The sequence below is a fragment of the Mchenga conophoros genome, linkage group LG12 (assembly GCF_057382185.1).
Source record: "Mchenga conophoros isolate Kocher_MC1m ecotype Shallow Benthic linkage group LG12, M_conophoros_male_GT1.1, whole genome shotgun sequence".
Classification (NCBI taxonomy): Eukaryota; Metazoa; Chordata; class Actinopteri; order Cichliformes; family Cichlidae; genus Mchenga; species Mchenga conophoros.
The window spans coordinates 36,373,577-36,395,324 of NC_140537.1; the positions used below are offsets into that span (position 1 = coordinate 36,373,577).

The 21,748-nt window shown below is 41.6% G+C and overlaps 1 protein-coding gene across 1 annotated transcript in view; it reads left to right on the forward strand.

Annotated features, from left to right (window-relative positions):
- unc13ba (unc-13 homolog Ba (C. elegans)) overlaps positions 1-21,748 on the forward strand; it is a 200,716-nt gene that overhangs the window by 62,359 nt on the left and 116,609 nt on the right. The window contains exons 10-11 of the mRNA XM_085295557.1: positions 4,031-4,318; positions 4,840-4,927. Of these exons, the coding sequence (XP_085151683.1) occupies positions 4,031-4,318; positions 4,840-4,927 (376 nt within the window). The remainder of the gene's footprint in view (positions 1-4,030; positions 4,319-4,839; positions 4,928-21,748) is intronic.

The following is a 21,748-nucleotide window of genomic DNA, read 5'->3' on the forward strand; positions in this document are numbered from 1 at the left end:
AGATAAGGAGGAAATTGCCTCAGAACAAGTGAAACCTCAAGGCACAAAGGATGACTCAGAACAAGAAAGGAGTGACTGTGTTGAGAACAAAAAAATTATATCCCCAGAGCTTCTTTCTACATCGTCAATTCGGATGGAATCTCAAATAGAACAGGCATGCCAAGATGTCAAAGACTCAACTGCAGACATCGATCAAAATGTTACGAAAATGTCTGTTCCCTCGACAGATCGAGATATAGAAAATAAAACCACAATACAACAGAAATTGCCCTTTGATGAAAACGCATCAGACACGGTTAAAGCTTCCACTGTGGACACTCATGTCACGACTTCTAAAGAGACACTTGTGGAGGCTGAAAAACAAGTTTGTCAGGCAGAGTCGGAAACGGAAAAAGAAAATAAAGAGATAAAAGACAGCGTAGATGTTGAGAGAAAATTTGCAGAATCAGAACTTGATAGCTTGAAAGACGAAAGTAAGTCCACAGGTGACGAAGCAGAGACAGCTGATATCAAAAGTCTTTCAGAGAAAAATGACACTATGCAAATGGCATTGCAAGTTTCTAGTGAGTCTACCGACAAGAACCCAAGTTCAAATAAAGTTGAAGATAAGGCTGTTACTAATGCAGAGCTAGCAATTTCAGAGATTGAAAAACCAAGTGAGGAGCTACTGAAGGTTGCTGATGAAGATGAAACTAGTGTTACAGGTATAGAAAAAACATCTGAGGAGGCTTTGAAAGTTGCTGCAGAAAAAAAGACAGTAGTTGCAGATGTAGAAAAACTAACTGAAGAGCCTTTGAAAGTTGACAGCTTTGAACAAAAAGCTGTTCTGGAAATAGAAGAATCAATTGAGCACACTTCAGAAGATGCTAGTGAAGAAAATACAGTAAAGGCAGTTATAGAAAAATTGACTAGTGAGCTGGAAAAAGTTGCTGATGAACAAAAGGTAATGACAGATGAGGAAAAATCCACTGAACATACCAATGTAGTTGATTCTGTGGTACAAAAACCAGAAACCGTTACTGCAGAGTCTGTAGTTACTGCAGTTTCAGATTCTGAAAAAGCTGTCCAAGAAGACTCAAAAATCGCATCTAGTGAGACAATAAAAGAAATAACTGAGGCAGAATTAGAGCATGCTATTACAGAACCTGGAGATAAAGTCTATGAAAGTACACCTTTGGCAGACTTTAAAGTCACATCTGGTGAGACAATGAAGGAACTAACTGAGGCAGAATTAGAGCATGCTACTACAGAACCTGCAGAAAAGGTATCTGAAAGTTCACCTTTGGCAGGAGTGGCCTCTTCAACAAATGAAGAAAAAACCATTGGTACCAACTCAATTCCACCTCTTGCTCCTTCAACTCCTCCACCACAACAACAACCTAGGCCGGGTATGACCAGGCCTCTTGGTCCACAAGTCCAAAGAATGGGAGTACCAAGAATGGGTGGGCCGCGAATGGGAGCACCACGAATGAGTGGGCCAAGAATGGCTGGTCCAAGACAGCCAGGGCCACAAAAGCCACCTGAACCAGCTCCATTTTCTGGGTTTATGTCTATGTTCTCTGCCCCAAATACACAAAGTAAATCACCAACTGTTGGTGGATTTTTTTCAAGTTCAGCTGCCTCACTTTTTGGTTCATCACCTGCGCCTCGTCAGCCACCACCACAACCGCAACAGCAACATCAACAGCAACAGCAACAACAGAAAAGCTCATTTTTTGGCCTTCCAAGTAGTATTGCTTCAGAATCTCTTACAAGTGACTTACTTGGTATGTTCAAAGGTCCCGAGACAACAAAACCTGAGGAAACTCAACAGTCTGGTACACAGTGTAGACCTGATGAGCTTTCTGCTAGTGTGACAGACTGTGCAATCACTGAAAAACCAGAGATACCTTTATCTGAAGATGGACATGTCAAGAGCACAGAATCTGAACTTCCTGAAAAAGGTTTGGTGGAGGAGACGGAACAAAAAGAAACGGAAGCAGAAGGAAATTCTCTCACTGAATCTATTATTCAAACTACTGAGAAACAATCAGGGGATGATGAACATGTAGAGCATTCAGAAGGGCCAGTTACTGCAGTGTCTGACAAAGCAGCACCACCCCCCACAGCTCCAGAAAACAAGGGCATCTTTGAAATTCCAGGTCTCACTGCCCCAAAATTAGGCTTTTTGTCTGTAGCTGCTGAAGGTACATCATCGATTGGATCCCTTTTCTCCACCTCAACATCTCCAGCCACTGCTTCAAAGGCACCTCAGACACAGCAAACTGATGGTGGTCTATTTTCTGGTTTTAAAAGCCTTTCAGCTGGTATTTTCCATGATGAAAAGTCAACTGGAAAGGAGGAAGCATCTGTTTCATCTGTGTTCGGCATGAAACTTACCTCAATGTTTGGTAACTCTGACTCTCCCAGACCTGAATCCACCCCTCCTGTGGTCAGCGTAGAGCCTCAGTCTGAAACTCCAAAACCTACTGAATTTGAGGATCCAGAACCTGATAAACCTTCCCCAGGTTCTGGAGAAACTGAAAGTGAAGATGGCAGTGATACAGAAGGACCAACAGAAACTTCAAAAACAGGAAGCTGTGACAGCTTAGCACAGTCACCTCTGTCTGGTGTTCCTTCGCACTCTGTTTCCCAAATAGAAAGTTTGGATACACCTCAGTTAATGGTCACCCCATGTGAGTTAGATAAGAGTGAAGTAAACGCACCTGATGTCGTGCATGCAGAACTGGAAATGGATCAACCAAAGGAACAGTTAACGAAGGAAGCTATGAAAAGGCTAGTGCAATGTACATGATAAATGGCATTCTTCATTTATCATGCTAGCATAGATAAATGTACAGCCCTTTTCCCGCTTTTCTTTTCCCATTTTCCCCCCTTTTCCCTAATTAGTTTTCATTAGGACACTCCAGTCCCATTCTCATTCTGCAACTCTTGTATGGCTCCATAGCCATACATGGAAACCAGTTACCAGATATCTGACATGATCGAGGCACAGGAAATGATAACATGTTTAGAAAGTGCTAACCATCAAGTGTAAATGTACTGCAGCTATTTTGTGCTTACACCACCTCAGTAATAGCTTTTGTGACAGTGATGGAAGCAAAATGAATGACGAAACCGGCGGCTCTTATTTATTACCTTTCCACTGGTGAGGTGGTTAAAAAGCCCCTCCTTCCTCTGTCCCCTGCAGTTCTCTGAATTATTTCCAAGCCTTAGCCAATTTGTTTATATGAATCAAACTGATAGATTTATCATGGCATTACAGCGTACACCGTAGAGGCAGGCTGGACTCTGGAATAAAAGGAGCAAGGAGAAGTGGTTTGGCCCACACCCAACAGAAAGTAAATCGTGCAAGTTAAAGCACAGAGCCAGGAGTCTCAGTCTTCCAGCCCCTGAGTCGATGACTTATGAGATTTATCAGTTTTATCCCTATTACTTAAACAGGTTAACTTTTTCTTTACTAACATGCCAACATTGCTTTAAACTTGCACATGCTCTTAAAAGTTGTGCACAATTTTTAACAAGTGGTGGTGTCAGAAAAGATAGCAACATGCAGAACAAGGAGAAGCAGACTGCAAAATTAGTAAAAATGACACATCAACCAAAAATGCACGAAGTTTCCAGTGATGGCAGATAGTCACATAGTCATGACCATCAACTTTGCAATCCTGGTGGAACCTCTCTTGACCTGACTATTACAGAAATGTATTTAATCAACTTATCTTCCTGAACCCTCTTAGTTTTCCTTGTTGTGTGTGATATTCTTTGTGATATGATAAAGAGTGTCCTTTGACCCTTATATTCCCCTTTGATCCTTTAATGTTTCATTCCAAAATCATGTCTGCCATTGCAAACTGAACTTTTTTTTTCAGTATTAAAGCAAATAAAATGTCCACAATCAATCAGTTCCTTACTACCATTTTGTAAATTGCAGATTTCCATATTGATTTTGGAATAAAACCTGGACATTTATACTATTTTTCTGTCTAAATCACCTCCGTATTCTAAATTGTGATGTTGCTGTCTACAGCCCTCCAGACAGCAGCCACTTTGATTCGTCAGGCAACCTCAGCCCAGTCAGCTCTCAGCTGAGCTCTGAGCCTGAAGAGCGCCGACATGTAGAGTCCTGCCACCCCAGTAAGCCTCGCCCTCCTCTCCAAAACCAGCCGTCCAACTGGAACAAGGAAGAAGAGGACGATGCTGAAAAGGACGTGCATGCACTGCCAGAGCCTGGTTCTAAGAAAGATTTAAAGGACTCTTCAGACATCCTTCCTAAACCAACCTTGGACAACTGCGATAACAAGAGACAGACAAATGGGTATGTGGGTCTTGCATTGTCATTTTTAAAAATATTCAAAGTAATTGAGCTGGTAATCCTAACCAAAATATCCATCACTGTACACAGCATTTAGTTTGTGAGATACCAGTTGGAATTATTGGCTTTTAGTAACAAAGTAGTGACGACAACCTACCCAATAAATACTTGTTGAAAAGATGACCTTTCCAGAGGCAAACCCAAACCCTTTACAGCTATGACTTTTCTAGATGTCCTTTCATCTTTCAGACAGCCAATATATCTGGCAACATTGTCTTCAATGAGTTTTGCTGGATGGGATTGCTGGATCTGTATTAAGACTACATAGTGTCCAAAACGATGCTCAAACTGGGCTAAATTGAGACCAGTTCAGCCAGAATAAAAACAGCCAAATTTTCAGGGATTATTTTTAAACTAAATATATGACTGGCTGACCAGATTTAGCCAAGAAGACATTTAATTTTATGTTGATTGATTTCGGTCTTGTCTATGTGTCCAAAAGCTGATCTCTTCTTGGTCCTCAGTCTCTTCGTAGATGGCCCTCCACCCTGCTCTCCGTCCAAAGTTCGCTGGCTGAAAGCCTACAACAAAGTGAGAGTGAAACTTCACGAGGTAGGAAGACTCTTTCTCCTGTCTCTTTACGCTGCTCTTACACACTCACTACAAAAACATATTGCATGCCTTGCATACATTTTAGAATCAGTTCATTGTATTTAGTAGCGGTTCAACCCTAGAGAGCACAAGAAATACAAAACAGCCAAATCCCAAACACAGATACAGACACATTGACATTTCCTGTTCCCCCCTCTCTCTCTCTCTCTCCACTTTCCTTCATGTAATGATGCTTTCTCTCCCTCTTTACTGCTCTGGGTTGGTTGAGTTTCAAGTCATGCCACAGCAATTTGCACCAATTTTGCGCTCCTTAAGGATTTCTGCTTTGATCTGGGAAACTCCTTTTCTTCACTGGCTTCTTCAAATCTAGCTATGACTTCTGCTGTTGCAGAAAGGTTTTAGTTCCAAGATATGGTACTGCAAGTTAAAAAGATTCATTATTATAGTACCAAACACCTGAGGGTGGTTTGCGGTCGACTGGGGTCTGAGTACTGCAAATGTCATTTCTGGCCTGTTTGTCATTTTGCCTCAAATCACTGTATGCTAAGAAGTACATTTTAGGCTGTGCAGAGACATAAACCCTGGAGAATATAACTGCAGCAATAAAATCTATTTTTGAATAAAGCAACTAATAGGGAATATAGTTTTGTACATATCAAATCAGACTTTAGACTAAGGACGACATTGTAGCCTCGTAATTTTTCTGCAAGTACACACACACACACACACACACACACAGAAAATATTTTTATCACAGGCATAGGCTTAATTAGTATGATATATTTCTAGTTTATGTTCACTATAAGAAATGCTTTAACTTGTGAAAATGAATGTATTGTAATTACATTTTCCTTGCATTTAATTTCTAACTAAGTGTCTTTTAGTTCTACTGCACATCGGGTGACTTTGTTAGATTAGTTAGAAAAGTTAGTTATTACCAGTGATTCTCATAATAACTCAGGTAAATTAAACATAAGTTGGAAACAGCTGTTGTCTAAACACTCTGAGCTTTTGCTTTGTAATATTCATATTGTTTTCACTTTGTGACCTAAAAGCATGTGAACACAGTGAATGTGGCTGCTTTACAATGACAATTTGACTATTTTTATTTATAGATTACATGAAAAATCAATGTAGTTAAAACATACATAGAAAACAACCTGCTTAGATTTAGAAAGCCCATGTTGCTCCGATGCATCCATCAGTGTATGAATGTGCGTGCATGGTAGATAGAAAGCACTTGCATAGAAAGGTGCTTGTATGAATGGGTCTGAATGGTTGAATGAGGCAAGTTATGGAAAGTGCTTTGAGTGCTCAGAGTAGAATCGCGCTATATAGGAACCAGTCTGTTTACCATTCACTTACCAGTTAATGAAGCCTGAAAATTTGATGAGCACCTGAAGTGATAATCATCTCAATTTGTTTGTGTTTGCATTCATGCTTTAAGCTGCTCTCTATGTCCTGCAACCTCTAGTATGTAATGAGAGAATCCGTGAGGCTGTGTGATCTTAATAAATTGGTTGATCGGGCAGCAAGACTAAATAAACGTTAACACAGTCCATATATCATTAAGTGCTCTACAATAGGAAGAGTGCAAAATATGAACAATGGTATCAGGAAATATATGGCTGAGATGAAGATGTGTCCTACCCTACAGAAGGCTGTGGTCCATGGATATGCCCCCCTGCCCCAGCAACAAACCAGTCATACTGAACAATGTTACAGGCAGTGTAAGACTGCCCTTCAGACCCCTTCATGTTTGTCACACATATTCAGGGTTCTTTTCCATTTCTGGTGCTGGCAATACCAGTCAAGCTCCAAGGTGCTGGGCAGTGAACACGGGGCTAACTACACGACATCAAATTCAAATTCAAAATTCAAATCATCAGGCCCTCAGGCCCCCTTCTTGGACTACCTGTGCTACTACCAGTAGTGACACTGACCCTCAAAACTAGTGAAAAACAGACAGAAAAGATGAGAAGGGGAAAAATGTCCACCTGCAAAATCATTTCTGTTCTGGGAGTTGTCTCATCGTTGCCCCTCTACTGCTGGTGTTGTTAATTTAATAAAAACAGATCAACACTTCCCTCTGCTACTTGCTCAGATCAACGTCCCACAAATGTATTTGATTTGTTGTTATACTCTCAGACGTGTTAAAAAGTGTTCCTGTAATTTTTTGACAGTATAGCAATCAGTCCATTGTCCCTCCTTTATACTAATGAATAAATGCATGTTCTATATACGTGTGGACTCTACAGCACAGTCTTAACCCTAACAGTTAGTTTGTGGTGTCCATAGTTTTGTCTCTAGATGGGAAATAAGTATCTACACTCACAAACAGTCACAACTGAGATCTGCTTTTGTGTTCATTGTTCTTTGGGTTATTTCACATTCTCATTTCTGATTTGTTTCTTGGGCCTCTTAAATGCCACAAGCTTAGTTCACTTTGGCTTAATGTGGGGGTGCGAGTGGGTTCACGGCCCCGTGCTGAGAGGAGAGCCCTTGAGCAAAACACAGAATCCCAGTTAACTTACTGACCTACCTGGCAGGAGGCTGACAGAAGTGAGAAGTTTCCATCAGGAGCCATTAAGTTTATGTTAAATTATCTCATCTCCCATCTGTGACTCTGTCTCCTTAAACAATAAAGCTCATCAGCGCTCGTTCATGAATCAAATCTGTCTTTTGACGGCACTTCTTAGGAGGTAAATTTGGGACCTTACACAAAGTGGCTGCTTTGTTAAGTGAGTTCAGTGCGACATTGAACTATTACAACTACAGGTGCGTGTTTACTTGGAATTAGTGGTTCTAGTTGGCATTGAAAGTTAAAGAGCTATTGAAAATGTCAGAAAAAGAACAAGAAATGGTTCATGGTTCCATTTAGTTCTTCGTTTAGTGCCCCGCTGCATGAATTTCTCTTTGAACTGACATGTTTGTGGCTCACAGTCACCTCGAGTGCTTTCTATCTGAAGAAACCTTCAATTTGTCCTCATAGATTAGAGGTCCTTTGCCACTTTTGTAATATTTCTTTGAATCATGGGTTTGTTTTAGTCTTTCCCCCCCCTTTTTTCCTCTCTTCACCTTCTTCTGATGCCAGCAGCAGACATTTTAGTCATAACTAGTTTTTAAATTCCATTGTTATGTTTCTTATCTTATGAATTTAGATTAATGACCCACCTAGTGCCAGTTTTAAACTAGATTCAGCTAGCATGGGAATGACACCCTACAATATTATATTAGGTTTAATGTGGAGGTTGTTACTGTCACAGGGTTTCAATGAGACATTATTGCAGAGGTTACTGAATAGGTTAAATTCAGTTTTATTCATATATATTCATACTCTTAGTTTGCAATAACATCAGTCAACTGTGGGTACTTTAGACTCTGAGGCAAAAACTTAAAAATATCACAGGGAGAAATCCAACAACACCTGACAATACTGGAGAGAACTAATTCCCTTTTAACATGAGGACACCTCCAACAGAGCCACATTCAGGGAGGGCAGCCATCTGTCTCCATGGCTGAAGTGAGGGAAACGCAAACAAAGTAACGAAGAAACAAACTAAATATGTGCACATTGGAGCAGGTCGCTGCAGAACAGGAGCCGGGAGACTCAGAAGGAGAGAGCACAGAGGCAAGGCACACACTACAGGAAAAAAGACAAGTTCATTTTAAATTAATATATTTGAACACACGGTTCTAAATGACCTGTGGGCTCTAAGGTTAAACTAACACATTCTCACTCCTGACGCTCGGTCAAGAATTCCTTCTCCACATATTTTAGCCTTATTGTGATTTTTCTGACTCTACACACTAACGTACTATTTTATTTTAGATAAAGGCAAAAAAGCCTTCTCAGACATATCTGTTACATGTCTTATGTCAGTGTTGACACCATCATTTCACTTTTGTCTGTGCCTGTTTCAGATGTGAAGAACTATTGAACCCTATCAGACTACCTTAGACACTGAAAAGCATGGCGCTCAATGCATTTCAGAATGAAAGCTCACCAAGAGAATAGGTGAGCTTAGGCTGATTCCACAGGAAAGAATTCTAGTCGCTAAAGGTCCTGCCTTTCTTTCCACGTTTAGAAAGGAATCACAAATACACCTGAACTCTGAGAGGAACTTGGATAAAATGGTTGATGGGGTATTAAAGATATTAATGAACCTCTGTCATCTCGGCTTTTTGTATTTACTATAACATGAAGGATTTTAAAATCGATTTGGGATTGGCTGAAGGCTCTTCAGAGACCTAATAGAACCGAATTAGAATAGTCCAGCCTAAAGTTAACAATCCCTCAGTTGGATTAATATTTTTGTTCATAATTTTCTTCTTTCAGCATTTTAGAGATTTTAGGGCGGTTCCACGCATTTGTTTTTTTTCTGAGGTGCGACAAGTACTTAATCTATAAGTACACAAACAGTGTCAAAGCTCCAGTGGAAAAGCTTTGAAGGTATTAATATTCTCCTCCCTTTGTGAGATATATTTTTTGGGACCTGCTTTTCCAGTCGTCTGTTTCATTTGTGTTTGGTGCAAACAGAATAAAAGTTCTTAACCTCCTACTCCTTTGCTGCCTTTGCATGCCACTCCAGGACAGATCATAGAGAATAATTAGTTCATCCAGTCCCGAGCGGCTTATCAACAAGAGATCGTTTCTTTAAATGCCACCTTTGATCTTTTGCAAAACCGAGAGGAGAAAGCACATCAGATCCTTCACCTTTCGTGACCAATTACACAAGTATTGTGCTGCTAGTTGATGCTCATTAGCGTGTGTTCTTGGGAGTTCTGTTTGGAGATTAAATGTAGCTTCTAAATGTTCAGTTTTTAGCTAGAAATCCTGTTTGATATCGAAGAAAAGATTTGACGGCTGAACAAACTGCAATCAATTCTTTCACTGGTTATAGCAGCTAATAACTGTATCTCACTGTAAGGCAATATGTCAGAACACATCTATGATGTAATCTTATGCATCACAGATGTTGACCATCAAATCACCAGATATTATTGGAACTGTATTCTACATGACGAGAGGAGGAGCTGTCAGTTAGGATCATTGCTGTAAAAATACATATGTTGGTGGCACATCTCTATTCTGAGACCTCACCACTTTCACGTCCACACGTGGAAATCCAGAGGTGAGGGCATCAGTGGTACGACCCCAGAACAGACAGAGAAGACGTCAGTGACAAGAGATTTGACGTTGATTAAGTCAGAATAGGAAAGAAAAATGAGATGTTGGATGGAAATGGGATGCAAAGAGGCAGCATCAACTGTGCACAGAGCATCTTAGAAAATGAGAGTTGCCTCTGAATGCGTTGAAGGGTATTGGCTGAACCATCAGGTGCTAACGCTGAAAACAGAAATCTGCCAAAATTGTAGCCTTTTCCTAAACACTGCTAAGCTGCGTATATTTCCAGATGTAATTGCTGGTGTTAGTTCATTCGCCATGTCTCATTTTAGATACATTTACCTTATTATGTTACTCTTTGTAGTTGTGCATTGCTTGAATTTGGAGAGTACAGTGTTCCTAACTGATCGTGGGAAACTGTGCACATAGCAGAATTATGGCTGGCATTTTTCATGTTGACAGCTGCCACATTTTCTTCCGAGATGCTCTCAGTACTAAACACTTCTGTTTTCTGTCATGCACTCAAACAAAGAAGCCGGCAAAGAATTCATTTGTTATCAAATATTAATAATAAAATAGGACCCAGGTTGTGAAAATAAAGACTGCTAACCTTTGTTAGTGGAGTTGCACTCCATATTTTTACCTGCTTTGGTTCTTTGCCCCACAGTTTGGGAAATATTCAATGAAACCAACAATTTATCATCCATAAATATGTAATGGCTTCATAACACATGCAGTGGATCACTCCCTACTGACTGACTGTTGTTTGTCCCTTCTTTTCCACTGCAAAGCCCAGATAGTGACATGTCAAGGGGAAAGGTGGACATCTTTTTGACGGTTTTGACAAGTACACCATAAGGGTAGTAACAGTGCACTTCAGGTACTCATACTTATGTGTGTATGTACTGTCAGTTACAATGTTGTTATTTAAAGTGGACTTATTGTGGTTTTTTCATTTTCTGTCATAGTTAGGCGACCATCATCAATTTAAATAAGTACGTCAGTGTATGAAAAAGTCAATGCTGCAAATATTGGGATCCTGGTTTTTCTCTTTGTAAACTCTTATTATGGTGATTTCAGGTACGCAGCTCTGGCAGGTAGGCCTCACCGACCTGCTGTTCAAGCCTTATGTTTACAAGGGGCAGCCAATCAGAAGGGAGTTAGAAGAATAAAAAGTATAATACATCCTTTTAAATTCAGTTTGTAAAGCTGACTTTTCCAACAACACTTATTCCACCCATCCATCTTCATCAGGAAGCAACTTATCCACACTGATGTAAAACTTAATTGAGATATAGTTATATATTATAGTCATTTATTATCATTTGTACTTAGTGTGTGTAGTCTCAGATTAGAAATCTGTATCTCTGAAGATATCTGCAGGACACTGGACAGCAGTTATGCCATTAAGGACAAAAATAGTATTTTATCACTCTCGCAAGCATTGTAGCATGGCAACAATGTCGCATTTCTATGGAAACACAACCTTCCAACACTTGTTTATGATTAGGATGAATTTCTGCATGATGAAATAAATCAAGTTGAGCTTTTTTCAGCTCTTTGTTGACTTTATGACTCACGCCGGAACACAAACTGTCCATTAAAATTGTTAATCTGATTTTATTGATGATCTGGGAAAAATATGATCACAAGCGGATGTTTTCAACAGCATTATGCTGCACTCAGTACGTAATGAGTAGGGACAACATGCAAGATTAATATTCGGTTCTTTTTCTACAGAATCAAGTCGCCAGACAGCCAGCAGTATGTGCTGCAGCTCTGTATGTCAGAGAATCTCTAGTGTCAGATGCATCGACTGTAAATGCTTTTGCTGCATCGGTTTTGTTATGTATATTTTATTTCTGTCCAGGAAAATTTGATCATAAAGTCTTCATTTTTTTTGTAACAACTAGTAAACAAGAACCCAGGTTTGAGTAAAAGCTAAAACCAGCAGACTTGCAGGGAAAACATAAAGCCGGAACAAAGGCTTTTTCTCATTATGTCACACGTCCTCTTGCCGTTGACCTTGAAATCAATTTCATTGCACCATCTTGAAGAATGTTTCAATTTTTAAAATGCATCCAGAGGAGAGGGGACCAAGGAGAGAGGAGGTTTGCCAGGAGTGCTGTGGTCGAGGTTTAACAAGGGTTTTTATCCTCGACGTAAAAATGTGACCTGCTGTACAGTTGAATGATACAATCCACGACAGGGAGGAGGCGCCACAAATATGTGTTAATAAATTGTTTATGTGATAAAATTAAGCTGTAGGCAGTAACAAAGCAGAGGGCAGATGATGCTGCTTTATGTTTAACCACTTTAAAACAATCTGACACAGACTTTCATCAATATGCAAAAAACTGATATAAAATATCAATATTTGTGGATGCAGATGCATAATGCAATATATATCTATATATATATATCTAGATATATATATATAGATATATATATATATATATATAAAAAAAAAAAAAACACCCAGCACGCCCCTGCGGGCGGTTTATCCTTCAAGCTCGGGTCCTCTACCAGAGGCCTGGGAGCTTGAGGGTCCTGCGCAGTATCTTAGCTGTTCCCAGGACTGCGCTCTTCTGGACAGAGATCTCCGATGTTGTTCCCGGGATCTGCTGGAGCCACTCGCCTAGCTTGGGAGTCACCGCACCTAGTGCTCCGATTACCACGGGGACCACCGTTACCTTCACCCTCCACATCCTCTCGAGCTCTTCTCTGAGCCCTTGGTATTTCTCCAGCTTCTCGTGTTCCTTCTTCCTGATATTGCTGTCATTCGGAACCGCTACATCGATCACTACGGCCGTCTTCTTCTGTTTGTCTACCACCACTATGTCCGGTTGGTTAGCCACCACCATTTTGTCCGTCTGTATCTGGAAGTCCCACAGGATCTTAGCTCGGTCATTCTCCACCACCCTTGGGGGCATCTCCCATTTTGACCTCGGGACTTCTAGGTTATACTCGGCACAGATGTTCCTGTACACTATGCCGGCCACTTGGTTATGGCGTTCCATGTATGCCTTGCCTGCTAGCATCTTGCACCCTGCTGTTATGTGCTGGATTGTCTCTGGGGCATCTTTACACAGCCTGCACCTGGGGTCTTGCCTGGTGTGATAGACCCCAGCCTCTATGGATCTTGTGCTCAGAGCTTGTTCTTGTGCTGCCATGATTAGTGCCTCTGTGCTGTCTTTCAGTCCAGCTTTGTCCAGCCACTGGTAGGATTTCTGGATATCAGCCACCTCCTCTATCTGCCGGTGGTACATACCGTGCAGGGGCCTGTCCTTCCATGCTGGTTCCTCGTCTCCCTCCTCTTTCTTGGGTTTCTGCTGCCTGAGGTATTCACTGAGCACTCGGTCAGTTGGGGCCATCTTCCCAATGTATTCTTGGATGTTCGTTGTCTCATCCTGGACTGTGGTGCTGACACTCACCAGTCCCCGGCCCCCTTCCTTCCGCTTAGCGTACAGCCTCAGGGTGCTGGACTTGGGGTGAAACCCTCCATGCATGGTAAGGAGCTTTCTTGTCTTTATGTCAGTGGCTTCTATCTCCTCCTTTGGCCAGCCTATTACCCCAGCAGGGTACCTGATCACGGGCAGGGCGTACGTGTTGATGGCCCGGATCTTGTTCTTACCATTCAGCTGACTCCTCAGGACTTGCCTGACCCTCTGCAGGTACTTGGTGGTTGCAGCTTTTCTAGCGGCCTCTTCATGGTTCCCATTCGCCTGCGGGATCCCCAAGTACTTGTAACTGTCCTCTATGTCTGCAATGTTGCCTTCTGGTAGTTCAATCCCCTCAGTTCTGACTACCTTCCCTCTCTTTGTTACCATCCGACTACACTTCTCCAGTCCGAACGACATTCCAATGTCATTGCTGTATAGCCTGGTAGTGTGGATCAGTGAATCGATGTCTCGTTCACTCTTGGCATACAGCTTGATGTCATCCATGTACAGGAGGTGGCTGACAACTGCTCCGTTCCGTAGTCGGTATCCGTAGCCAGTCTTGTTAATGATCTCACTGAGGGGGTTCAGGCCTATGCAGAACAGCAGTGGGGACAGAGCATCTCCTTGGTAGATCCCGCACTTGATGGTGACTTGTGCTATGGGCTTGGAGTTGGCCTCTAGTGTTGTACGCCACATCCCCATTGAGTTCCTGATGAAGGCTCTTAGGGTCCCATTGATCTTGTACAATTCTAGGCATTCCAGTATCCAGCTGTGGGGCATTGAGTCATAGGCCTTCTTGTAATCAATCCAGGCAGTGCACAGGTTGGTCAGTCTGGTCTTGCAGTCTCGGCTGATTGTTCTGTCTACCAGTAGCTGGTGTTTTGCGCCTCTGGTATTCTTGCCAATTCCTTTCTGTGTCCCGCTCATGTATTGACCCATGTGCCTGTTCATCTTAGCCGATATGATGCCTGACAGGAGCTTCCATGTAGTACTGAGGCAGGTTATTGGTCGGTAGTTGGAGGGGACCGGTCCCTTCTTGGGGTCCTTGGGGATCAGGACCGTCCGGCCTTCAGTTAGCCATTCCGGGTGTATCTCGTTAACTAGCAGCTGGTTCATTTGTGCTGCCAGACGCTCGTGGAGTGCAGTTAGCTTCTTCAGCCAGTAGGCGTGAACCATGTCGGGCCCTGGTGCTGTCCAACTCTTCATACTGGAGACCCTTTCTTGGATATCTGCCACTGTGATGGTTACTGGACCCTGTTCAGGGAGGTCGCTGTGGTCTGCCCTCAGATCCTCTAGCCACTGAGCATTGCCGTTATGGGTTGCATCCTTCTCCCATATGCTCTTCCAGTATTGCTCCGTCTCCAGCCTTGGTGGTGCTGTTCTCTTATTGTTCCCTTGCCACTGAGAGTACACCTTTGCTGGTTCTGTGGAGAACAGCTGGTTTATTCTCCTGCCTTCTATCTCTCTGGTGTACCTCCTCAAGCGGCTGGCCAAGGCTGTGAGTCTTTGCTTGGCAGTTTCCAAGGCCTCAGGTATGGACAGCTTGCTGTATTTCTTAGGCACCTTATTCGTCGCACCTTTCTGCAACTCCGTTAGTTGGCTAACCTCTCTCCGTGCTACTTTGATCTTGCCCTCTAGCCTCCTTCTCCATGGAGGGTACTGCCCCTTGTGGCTGTTCAACTTGTAGCCAAGCATCTCACTGATCACTGCTGCCGTATTGTAGATCAGCTTGTTAGTGTCGGTAACCGTGGTTGTAGGTATTGTCCGTAGTGCTGCATTAACATCATCTAGCAGACCTTCTGAGGGTACTTCACGTAATCTTGGTAACCGGCTACGGGGGATCCAGGTTTCAAGCTTGGCCATGATCCTATTTTTCAGGTCAGTTCCTCTCGCACTCAACGATCCTTCTCCTATCACACTTGGGGCTATGTACCCAATCTCGGGTGGGGGTGATGATATCTCCCCCCTGACCTGGCGTCCTGACTCCTCCTTGCCGTAGCATTTGTGTTGTACCTCGTCAATCTCTAGCTGTGAGAGCAGTCCCTTCTTTCGAATGTTGGAACACTGAGCTACTAGTTGTTTCGCCGTCATTGTGGATGTTGGGTATCGAAGAATCCATAGGTCCCTCATCCTATTCATGTAGCCCCTTCCGCCGGGGTTACTTGCGTAGTAGCATTCCAACAACGCCCTGTTTTCGTCCCTTGCCCACCGATGCCTTCTTGTTCCAGTAGCCCACTTTTCGTCAGGGTGCCCTGGTTCCTCAACACCTGACGCGGACCTTGTTGATCCGGGCGACGTCCGAGCCGGCATGCCTTCATATTTATCTGTCTCGCTCATGTCTGCGGTAGGCTTGCTTAGCATAGGGGGTCTAGCCTTAGGACCCCTACTGGATACAGACGCCCTAGGCAGGAATCGAACTTGCGATCCTCTGTTCCAAAGGCGTGTAGTCTAACCACTACGCTATCCAGCATATATATATATATATATATATATATATATATATATATATATATATCTAGATATCTAGATATCTATATATAGATATATATATATATATATCTAGATATCTATATATAGATATATATATCTATATATATAGATATATAGATATAGATATATAGATATAGATATATCTAGATAGAGACAGAAGTATTTATAGTATTTAAAACAATACCACTGATACATTATTCACATGTGACGCCTCATTGACTGCAGTTAAGGAAACGTCTTTGCATCTACGGCTTTTTTCTGTTGGCATATTTCATACTTTGCTGCGATGAACCACATGACATTTTGGCAGAACAATCTGAGTAACAGAACAACTAACATGTAACTGCTGGTGAATATCAGAGGGGAACATGCTTCCCAGTACAGTTAAGTGTAGCTGTGAATTGTCATGTTGGGGAAAACTGAGCTCAGACTCGCCTTCAGCAAACACAAACATTTGGATACATTTTAACTTAACGAAGGAAGATCTTCATCTTAATCATGTAATATGCAGTTTAAGGGATGGCACCAAAGTCTGGCATGCTAAATAATTATACTGCATTAAAAATAAAAGCGTTGCCGAGACGAAGATTATATATTTATGTAACTTCTATAACTATAAAGTCAAATAGTGGCTTTTCTCTTTTCTTTTTGTTTTTTTCTCTCTTCAATTTAAGGAGACGATTAGGAGTCTTTTCATGCCCGTCACTTTTCTCCTGCCACGTTTGATCAGCTCTGTGGATTGGTGTTGATGGATGTGGCTCCAGCTGTATGTTGCACACAGACTGTCGTCGGGAGAAAGATGACAGTGCTGTGATTCACTGGGATGCTTCAAACAGCACTGTGCTCCTGCTTATCTGATCAGAACCTCTTGTTAAGCCTATTTTGTTAGTTTAGTTTTTTAAGTGTTATTTTTGTCTGTCAGACAAAATTATATGACACAACTGTGTCTTCATGTATGCAGATGTCACAGCAGCAGAGTTTACAGGTCATGGATCTTTGACGGTGTTTGCTGTTTTTACCTGAATTTAACAGTTTATTAGACGAAAGCGGTAAAGTTTGGGGAACTAAAACATATGCAACAAATTCTAATCTCTGGGTGAAAAATATTGTCGTTTCCTCCTATAAAGCTGCCATCAGCAGAGATTTATACAAGATGCCCTTTGTTGCCTGTGCCGTGATGAACCAGTCGTGGCAATATTGTATGCCAAGAGATAATTGGCCTGCAGTTTATGTCTGGTGTGGAAGCTTGTTTCACTTTATCTCATAATTATAATTTTCCCTTGCAGTGCAGGGTCGGGCCTGAAAAACTAGGGTTAGTTTGGAGAAAAGACCATGGTTTAAGTTAAAATGTGTCTCTTCATGTTGAAACAAGAATTCTACTCCATGCATGTAAATATGATGCCAAGAGCTCACAAGTGTGTACATGTAACAACTAGGAACGACTAACACCAAAGGACACATAATGCTGTGTATATGCCAAAATAGCAAGACCTCACTTTGCTGCAATACAGTAATATTACACATCAACATAACTGTGATGCATTTCAATAACAAAACTGCAATATATCAAAGACGGGGTGATGTTGTTATACTACCTTATCTAACGTAACACTTTAAGAATGTAAAGGTATTGTAGTCAGAGCTTTCATTTGTATCGGTGCCACAGCAGGACCTTGGTCCTGTGTTCAGTAGAGGATGCTTTTAGGGGCAACTTTCTATTATGAGCTGTGCAGAATTTCCAGATTTTGAAACTGGCAGAAGGGTTTTTTCCAAAAACAGTGTTTGCTATTCAAAAGATGCCCATAATGAGGTTATGATGTCTGAAGGGAACTCAGGTTAGAAACATTCAGTCAGTATTTGCTATTGTCGAAATTTGTGGAAACAGTACTTTAGGTTACAGGACTATGCAGATGTTCCCTCATCCTTGGAAATGCTTCACACACACACACACACACACACACACACACACACACACACACACACACACACACACACACACTTATTTGTGCAACCAAAGAGAGGCTTTAACAGATGAGATCGCTCTCTGGGCCGGGCAGACATCAAAACAAGCATCAGAGAATATGAGGGGCAGCCAGAAAGGACTGTGGGGAGGGAGATGAGGAGATGCTGTGGCCCACAGCATCTCAGGGAGGTTGTTACAGTCGCTGTACAGACCCACTTTCTAAAGTACAGCAGACTCAGAACCTGCAGAACTGACGTTTCACCCCACAAATATGGTGTAATGCAAATATTCTATTTAAATATGTCAGCTCTTCTTCCAGAGCTCCAGACAGTCTGGCTATAGCAGTAATGAAAATCTGGAAATATAATTGTTTATTTTGAATTATTGATGCAAAACTGGTGGGAATTAGATTTTTTTTTAATGCTTTTATTACAATCGTAGTAAGTTAATCATTAACTCAGAAAGAAAGACATAATCACAAAGATTTCTGTCCTCAAACACTTTTGCATTATTTGGTAGATGGTAAAATACAAATACACACTGAGCTGTCATCATTTGGTTGCTCAAAGGGAGTCACTGGTTTGCTCTCAAACCCTGTTAACACGCAGGATGAGACTGTGGGAAATGTCCTGTCATGACGTGTGTCGTTATAAATCTGAACTGAAATTGACAATAAGGTTTTATTAAACAACCTGTAGGAAAGGGATTCTGAACTTTCACAGTAGCCTGGGGGTACTCGAAGTAATAACTGGTCTGAAAATAACAAGGGAAGGCAACTTAATTAAAGAATTGAGTCAACCTGAACAGTTTGAAATTATTTAATTAAATGTAGTAGATAAGTGGTTGAAATTGCTGTCAAAAGAACATATCAAAATGAAAAAGTAGTAGTTTAAAAAGTGAAATAGCTGATTAAACACACACTCATCAGCCGCGTCACCGGTTTTACTTTGTATGTAGTGAGTTTGACCCTGTTTCCTTCAGACCTGCATTAAATCTTCATGGCATAGATTCAACAACCATTCTGGTCCATACTGACATGAAGCATCACACGCACAATGCAAACCTCTCATTCCACAACATTCCTAAGGGGACCTGTCGGATTGAGATCTGGTAAGTAAGGTGGTTATTTGGGTATAACGAGTTTGAGATGATGTGAGCTTTGTTACATGACATGAAGAAGGATCAGACGGTGGGTCGAGTGTGGTCATAAGGATATGGACATGGTCAGCAGCAATACGCAGGTAGTGCGGCCACTGTCTTCTCACCACAGCAAGGCGACCCAATGCCTTAATAGCCTGGGTTGGCGGATTAGTGGATTTATGATGTACCTAATGAAGTGCCTGGTGAGTTTATATCTAAAATTCTAACAGGTGAAAGTGTTCATGTGTGCAGATAAACATTCAGAGGCTTATGAAAAAATATATATTTTCAGTGGCTTTATTGGCTGCTGTTGCTTTACCTGCAATTTTCACTTTATTTGCTTTGATGCTTTTAAGCCTTTCCTGCCTGCTTTTGCCTGTGCAGTACAAGTAGCCTCAAACTCAACATGAACGGCCTTGCTCAGTGAAAGCCATTTCAGTAAGGAGAGCTCATTTAGCGTAAGTGAACAGGATTCATTGAAATACAGAGATTGAGTAATAAACTATTCGGTGATTAGACTTTGATGAAGCAGAACCGAGTAGAAAAAAGATGAAGCAGATGGAGACTTGGACCAGGATCTCTGTCTAGCCAGGATGAGGTGGAGTTGGGGTGGAGCTGGATCGCAGAATGACAGAAGATCAATGAAATTTAAAGAAAAAGGGACAGATGCTGCTCAGTCTGTGTTTCACATCACTTCTGCTTTCCTGCACTGTCAAATGTAACCCTGTTGTCATCACTCTGGCCCTTTTATTTTCTAAAGACTGAGGAATGAACACAGATATAAGCTTCATGTCTCTTTGATCCCTTCAACCTGTTTTCACAATTAAATCGACTTTACATTTACCTTGTTTATGCATCTACCTCAATTTCCACCATATATTAGAGTTATTTTGTCATCTATTGTAATTTGTAATATATTGCATTCTTTATTGTGGTTTAGTTAGTTACTGTTCTCACTGTCTTGGAGCAGTAAGAAGTTAACACATCTTTTCCTTTGGGATTAATAAAGGATTCTGATCCTGATGTCTCTGAGTAAGATCAGGGGAAAAACTGAAAGCAGCATTAATAACAAAAGGAAACAGCACGTTGGATGGAACAGGGTGGAGTGTGATAACTCATTATCGACAGAGGAGACATGCAGACATGATTGGATATGTAAGGAGCGGACCACCTCCCGACTGCCTGTCCAGGGGTCCTGATGAAGACGAGCAGTGAGAATGAAAAGGTGGGAAATAATCAGAAAGATGGGGAGTGAGAAAGCTTTGTTTACTGTATTTTTCAGACTAGTCTAAGGATCTATATTTGTTTGAAATGGCATTCCTGTAGCATTTCACCAAGGATCCAAAGGAACATGTGGAAAGGAATAACCTCCTGCTCCCTGTTACAGATGGTTTATTAAGCACTTCATAAATATTCTGCGGTTGCATTTGCAGTGATTCATAAACACAAAACACTCAATGTCGTGCTGCTTCACTGAATTGTGATGTACTGGAGCTCCTATTGGTGGAGAAATTGTTATCTAAGTCACTCAGATGTGAACTGTTTTATTTCAGAGCGTCAACAATAAGGTGGGGGCAGACGCGCTTCTTCTTTTGATTAGAAAATTAGTGAGTGAATTTTCAAACTGAGTGGATGGAAGCAGGCGGCTTCTTTACGCCCTGAGCTCTTTCTACACCGGGACATCTGTCTTAATAAATGTGCTGCGCTGCCTTATTGCTAATGCAGTCAGGATTTACCTCCATCCTGTTTTATCATTTTAATGGCTTTGTGAAGTTTAGGCTAAATGACACTCACATTCTAGACTTTGTGTTTATTACTGCCAACGCCTTTCATCCAGTCAATGATTGAAATTAAATGTTTGAAACATTTGGAATTTAAAGCACCGTGATTTTTATTGACTGATTTTAATGAGTGTCAAGCAGAATTTATCAGGCTTGGATAATGTTTATTTTCACAGCAGACAACCGTGCATTAAAAGAAATGATACATTCATTGGCCACTTTATTAGGTGCCCCAGTTTTGCTTCCAGAAGTGCCAACAGCTGCACATCCAAGATAAGAATCTCCTGTTCTATTACATTGAAAAGGTGCTCTACTGGATTTACATCTGGAACTGATTTTGATCTTCAGGAAACTAGTTTGAGTTTATTTGAACTTTGTGTGTTATCCTGCTGGAAGCAGTGATCAGAAGATGGGTACACAGCAATAAACCTCAGGTAGGCTGTGGTGTTTACACGATGCCTAACTGGTACTAAAGGGCCTGAAGTGTGCCAAGAAAATACCCCACTTATTCCACCAATATCATCAGCCTGAGCTGTTGACAGAAGGCAGGATGGAGCTGCAGGTTCATGTTTTTAGTTCAAACTCAATCTCTGCCATCTAAATCTTGCAGCTGAAATTGAGATTTATCATTCCAGGCAATGTCTTTCCAAACTTTTTCTCCCAGTTTTTTCGAGCCCGTGTGTGTTTTTAGCTAACAGGAGTCCTCTGGTTGGAGCCCATCTGCTTTAAGGCTGATGTGTTATCCATTCAGAGATGCTTTTCTGCATACTGTGGCTGTCGTGGTTGTTGTTCAGGTTCAAGGCGCCAGGATGGCGACTTAGAAAACACTCAACTCAACTTGATTTTTACAAAATTCTTACTTTTGCATTGACTTGC